The sequence below is a fragment of the Vigna umbellata genome, chromosome 2, assembly GCF_029865625.1.
Source record: "Vigna umbellata cultivar VRB3 chromosome 2, Vumbellata_1.0, whole genome shotgun sequence".
Taxonomy (NCBI): domain Eukaryota; kingdom Viridiplantae; phylum Streptophyta; class Magnoliopsida; order Fabales; family Fabaceae; genus Vigna; species Vigna umbellata.
In genome coordinates this window covers 18,637,314-18,643,828 of record NC_142166.1, presented here as the reverse complement: position 1 = coordinate 18,643,828, position 6,515 = coordinate 18,637,314, and the positions used below count along the sequence as shown (strand labels likewise).

The following is a 6,515-nucleotide window of genomic DNA, read 5'->3' as shown; positions in this document are numbered from 1 at the left end:
TGTAAGACTGATCTGTATTATTATTCAATGTGATTATTCTATTATATAGTTTTAGACTGTATTTTTGGAATGTTACATAAATAATATTAATTAATTAATTATTGATATAGAATAACAACCCGAAACTGGAAGCATTAATCATAATACCAAACAGCAGTCAATATTTCTGAGATCTTAAATCGTGCCTATCAACTTATTGACAATTTCCACATACACTTTAGGTGTGTAATTTGTAAGCATGTGTTATTGTAAGCTGCTCTCTGTATCAAGTTATTGTCATCTTCAAAATGCGAAGGATGTTAAGCGCAACAGCGGCTAGTTTTTAGAATCTATCTGAATTCAGTCCTAGACAGACAAGCTTTCAAAGTGAAATTATATTGGCTTTACGAACACATCGGATATGAATATCCGATAGATTTTCTTTTGGATATGGACATCCGACGTACGTAGAATCAGATATGGAAGATGAGGTGTAGAGTTTTTTAATAAATCAGAAATGAAGGTGCAGGATGAAAAGTTTATTAATAGAAAATCACTTTATTAATTAAGGGTATTTTAGAAAATTAGAGGTGCGGATGCAAAATTTGGAGGTGCAGATGAAACACCCACCAAGGTCGCTTTTTCGGCTGTTTGTTTAGCCCTAATAGATGTGCTAAACAAAAAAAAGGGGTCAGAATTTTGGTTGTTTACGGCGGTGGACGTGGACTGAAGAGAACGAATGCGAGCCACACACGGAGACACGCGTCACGAAAAGAGAGGGCCGTTTTGAGCTACTTTTCACCACATATAATCCCAGGATCCTTATCTATCTGAAATCTCTTGTCCGATTTTTCTATCTCCCTTGTTGGTTCTGGCCACAATAAATTCGTAATCCAAACGCACCAATTTGTTAATTTTCCTTAATACTTATTCTGCCTTTTTTAAAAATAAAATTGAAAATATCTATTATAAGCGATTTTTCTCACCCCACAAAAAGTACAAAAGAAAACCCAGTGAGCGCAAACGTTTCAACAGCTCGCAAAAGCAGTTAATGGGTTGAAATCTGGTTCAGCATTTGTGGGGAAGAGAACTCACGCCATATCTGTTCTCACTCCTCGATTATTCTCTGAATTTCATATCTTTTCAAAATGGACTTGGCCGCGAAGCTTCACCACTTAGACCTCACCGGCGCGGTCATCTTGGATGCACGAAAGCCCACCGTGCTACGCCACCTTCCCCCACGCGTCACCACCAGAGCGAACACCAACAACACTAACATCAGCACCAATCTAATTTACACCAACCGCTTCTCGAGCCCATTGCGGCCCAATTCCGCTTCCTCTTCGGGCCTGACAACTGTAACAGTCGACGAAGATATCGAGTCTCTCTTCTCCGAAACCTCCTCGGAGGAGCCGCGGCGCAGAGGGAAGCAGCAGAGTAGCGGCGCGTCGGGCGTGTCGTCGGGGGTGAAGCTTGAAAACGTGGGGAAGGCGTACAAGGGCGTGACAGTGTTGAAGGACGTGAGTTGGGAGGTGAAGAAGGGGGAGAAGGTGGGTTTGGTTGGCGTGAACGGAGCGGGCAAGACGACGCAGATGAGGATTATCGCGGGATTGGAGGAGCCGGATTATGGGAACGTCATAAAGGCTAAGCCGAACATGAAAATCGCGTTTCTGAATCAGGAGTTCGAGGTGTCGCTGAGCAGGACAGTGAGGGAGGAGTTCATGAGCGCGTTCAAGGAGGAAATGGAGGTGGCGGGGAAATTGGAGAGGGTCCAGAAGGCGCTCGAGGGTGCTGTCAACGATTTGGAATTGATGGGAAGGCTTTTGGATGAGTTTGATTTGCTTCAGCGGAGGGCTCAGTCTGTGGACCTCGATGAGGTTGACGCGAAAATAAATAAGTTGGTGCCTGAACTTGGCTTTTCTCCCGAGGATTCTGATAGGTTGGTTGCGTCTTTCAGTGGAGGCTGGCAGATGAGAATGTGTCTTGGAAAGATTCTACTCCAGGTACGGTTGAATTCACGTTGGATTGTTCAGAATCGCTTTGCTATGTTGATGTAGATTTTGTGTAACATGTTGGGTTTTAGGAAGTAACTCTAACTAGTGTAATAGTTGGATAAAAAAGTTTGTTGTAAATTTTTCTGGTAACTTATTTTTAGAATGAAAACGTCCAAATACAAATCCCATCACTTCATAATCAAATATAACCAAAATGAATTGTACAAACGCTTGCCATTGGTTGGATGTCGCAAAACATTGATCCATGTTAAGCAGAACGCAACTATTTGTATGTTTAAGATTGAAAACATCCAAACATAAGTCACATTATTTCAAAATCAATTTTACAAAGGTTTACTGAGCTGTCCAATTAGTTAAAGTGTATGATTGGTTTGATGTCTCGTAACATTGCACCCATGGTAAGCTGCAAGCTACTATTTGTTTCTTTTGTGGTTTATTTTGGTTTGAGCTGAAAAATTTAGAATACGTTATAGGTAATTCTAAAATAGCTGATTCAGAATACATGATATTTCACAACATGCTGCTATTTTTGTCTAGGGTATGTGTATATTTGAACGTTGACACACGCTTCATTGTCAAGAAAGGAATAATTTAATTACCTAGGTGATAAAATGTCTCGATGGTTACGTTATTTTGTTGTGTAGATGATGTGGGTGAGTGTTACAAGTGTTGTTGATAAGAATGGGAACCTGTGTTTGGTTTCAGGAGCCTGATTTATTGCTGTTAGATGAGCCCACAAATCACCTTGATCTTGACACCATTGAGTGGCTTGAGGAGTATCTTAACCAGCAGGATGTGCCAATGGTTATCATTTCCCATGACCGAGCTTTCCTTGATCAACTGTGTACAAAAATTGTGGAAACTGACATGGGTGTGTCCAGGACGTTTGAGGGAAATTATTCGCAGTATGTAATTTCAAAAGCAGCATGGATTGAAGCACAGTATGCTGCTTGGGAGAAGCAGCAGAAAGAAATTGAGCATACAAGAGACTTGATAGGTAGATTAAGTGCTGGAGCAAATTCTGGCCGTGCTTCATCTGCTGGGAAGGTATACGTCAAAAATCTACTTTCCCAATAGCTTAAAAGGTTGTTCATGGATGATTTTATATTTAACATGCCCTTCATGCCAGAGTTCTCTGGGCTTGAAATGGACAAGGTATGGTGGACTTGTAGGCTTCATAATACCTTGGGAGAGTTCATAATAATATGTCAAGAATCAACTCTCCCAAAGTTCATAAATGGTTTTATTCTAACAAAGTATAAGGCAACATTATGTAGTAGGCAGTTGAGATGACATATAAACACAATGCTTGTGTTAGCTGCTCTGCTTAGATTAGTTTCATTGCATCCTTCTGCTTCAAATATTTTAATGTCGTGTTCTTTTATTTGCTTAAAAGAATTTCCTTTCTTTTTGCATGGCAACAGAAGCTGGAGAGACTCCAGGAAGAGGAACTGGTGGAGAAGCCATTTGAACGCAAACAGATGAAAATCAGGTTCCCTGAGCGCGGAAAGAGTGGAAGATCTGTTGTAACAATTAGGAACTTGGAATTTGGCTTTGAGGATAAGGTTAGATATCAAGATCTCATTATTGAAAACCTTAGCATTAAAATGTGGACTATCTTTATGTTATGTGATATCAACTGATCATGCTTTTCTGTGCCAGCCACTTTTCAAAAAGGCAAATCTTACAATTGAAAGGGGAGAAAAAATTGCGATTATTGGTCCAAATGGTTGTGGCAAGAGTTCTTTACTGAAATTGATTATGGGTTTGGAAAAGCCAACTGGGGGTGAAGTTTTGCTTGGGGAGCATAATGTGTTACCTAACTATTTTGAGCAGAATCAGGTGTGCCACTTAAATCAGTGAAATGCTAATTGTAATTAAACTGATGAATGTGCTATCAGTTCCAGTTTTTCTTGTCAAAATTTGCATGGTTAAAATGTTTTTAATTCTGACTTCATTTGTTTAACAGGCTGAGGCGCTTGATCTAGACAAGACAGTGCTTGAGACAGTAGAGGAAGCAGCAGAGGACTGGAGGATTGACGATATTAAAGGACTTCTTGGGCGTTGTAATTTTAAATATGATATGCTTGACCGAAAAGTTTCACTATTGAGTGGTGGTGAGAAGGTAAATTCAAGATTTGTGTCATCCTTTTTCAGTTGACATGTATTTAGAGTTTCTGAGCCTTTAGAGATGTTTGAACTGTTATTGTTTGAGTAAAAGATTGGAGATGATGGCACTTGAAGAAATATAAGAATCAAGAAAATTTGAATTTGCTAAATGATATTAAGACAGTCTTCAACCTCATCATTACGAGATTTACTGGGGTGATTACCAATCCCAGTAAATGTTTTTAGTAATCTCAGGTGTCATGAACTGTGTACATCAAGAATAGTATATGGACGAATTGTTCTAATTTTTGTTGGTCGTGACTTACTGGCATATATATAATTTTTAATTTGCTTGTGGCATTGCAATGTTACGCTCTTTCACACTGTGTATGATGCTGCAAAATTATTTGGATTTATCTTGTCTCATGTTTTACTAGGCACGGCTGGCTTTTTGCAAGTTCATGGTTAAACCATCAACTCTGCTTGTGTTGGATGAACCCACCAATCACTTGGATATACCTTCTAAAGAAATGCTTGAGGTATGTGGCACTTTGTTGTCTGCTTTTTCCTTATAAAAATCTTATTGTCAGTTATCGGCCTAATAATGTTTACTTCTACTCACAGGAGGCAATAAGTGAATACGAGGGCACCGTTATCACAGTATCTCATGACAGATACTTCATAAAGCAAATAGTTAACAGGGTCATAGAAATTAAAGATGGCACTATACAGGATTATGCAGGTGATTACGATGTAAGTTAATCGATCCCTTGATCCCTTCTCTACCCCTCCCCGTCTTATTGAGTGTGATAGTAAACAATTTATTTTTGTTTTATATTTTAATATCAAAGTTGGTTAAAATGGGTTACCTTTATTCACGATGCAGTTGGTCCTAGGAACTCAATGATCATCAGCACGATATGATTTTTAGTCGTATTAATCTTTTAAAAACTTTTCGATGTTTGGATAATTTAAGTGATTTGGAGTTTAATATTATCTAAGATGCTTTAGATGATCTAAATTCTATCATAGTATCCCTTGCTTGGTCCTCATTTCTCTAATATGTTATCCCTGTTCCCATTTCTATTATCTTCTTGTTCATATATAGTCTCATATGTATAGACACATCATATCTTAAAATTAGGGTAAAACTGTAAAACACTTTTTCCTCTCAGATTTTTTTCACCTCCTTTGGGACCCTCGGATTATTTTCTAATTTAGCCATTTTAGTCCTTCCTGCATGAATTCTATTTCAATTTCATTTCTCAGCAAGGGACTTGACATTTTCACTAACTTATTAGGATTTTCAAATTGACAAATTTTGACAAATTAAAATAATATAATAAAGAAAACAGCCTTCTAGATCCTTTCTCGTTTTGTTGCAGTCCTTCTCCCTTCAAGTGGAATGATGTCGGAACCAAAATGAAAGCAAGATATGTAATGGGCCAAAATGATACTGGGTATACAAAATGGTACTGCGAATACATCTAATGCGGGATCTAAATGAAAATAATAAGTATGACGTTGGATTTGAGAGGGTCCAAAATAGTGTTTTATACTTTAAATTTATGTTCGTATGATATTACTATAACTTCGTGATCATTGAATTGTAATATGTTTGCTTCAGGTACAGCTCGTTTAAATATTATATCGCATGACTTATTATTGGTTTTAACATGTTTGAATCTCAAAAAATTGCAGTATTATTTAGAGAAGAATCTCGATGCTATGGAAAGAGAAATTGAACGTGAGGCAGAGCTTGATAGCAAAGCTCCTAAAGTGAAAGCGAAATCCAAGATGTCGAAGGTGAACTTTTGTTAGTTTGTAAACACTTAAATCCATGAGATGAGGCGATTACTACCAGTAGTTATAAATTCATATATGTTTTTTGCAATAACAGGCTGAGAAAGAAGCACGGAAGAAGCAAAAAATGCAGGCGTTTCAGGCCGCAAAACAGAAGTCTAAAGGTGTGAAAAATTCGAAGAGATGGAATTGAGTAAAGCATTTAAGTTTTAGAGTAATTTAGCAGAAGGTTATGTAGCACATTTGGGTTAGCTACACAGCCTTTGTATATTCATGTATCAATTGACTAACTCATTTACGGGAAATATAGAAGGTTGTTACCCCCATTCATCCCATGTTGTGTTTCTCCATTGCGATACCACGATACCTATATATATATATATATATATATATATATATATATTAAATATTAATTTAATTTCTATTTTTTATCGATTTTGTTAACTCAGTCCTAATATATTTTTCAAAAAGTCTTAATTTTTGTCAATTTTATTTAATATAGTCTTTTTTACTAACGTTGCATATAATTAAGAGATAATAAACAATGTATGTACTATGTGGTTTTTTTAACTTATTAATTTAAGAAAAAATGTGTCCATGTCAAGTTAC

General features: G+C 37.3%; 1 protein-coding gene across 1 annotated transcript; it reads left to right on the top strand.

Moving 5' to 3' along the window:
* Positions 1-980: 980 nt before the first annotated feature.
* ABCF5 (general control non-repressible 5) lies at positions 981-6,241 on the top strand. Its single transcript, XM_047302996.2, has 9 exons — positions 981-1,982; positions 2,700-3,041; positions 3,419-3,559; positions 3,657-3,836; positions 3,964-4,119; positions 4,541-4,642; positions 4,728-4,856; positions 5,805-5,909; positions 6,004-6,241. The coding sequence occupies exons 1-9, from the start codon at positions 1,128-1,130 to the stop codon at positions 6,097-6,099; spliced, it is 2,106 nt and encodes a 701-aa protein (XP_047158952.2). The 5' UTR covers positions 981-1,127; the 3' UTR covers positions 6,100-6,241.
* Positions 6,242-6,515: the final 274 nt, after the last annotated feature.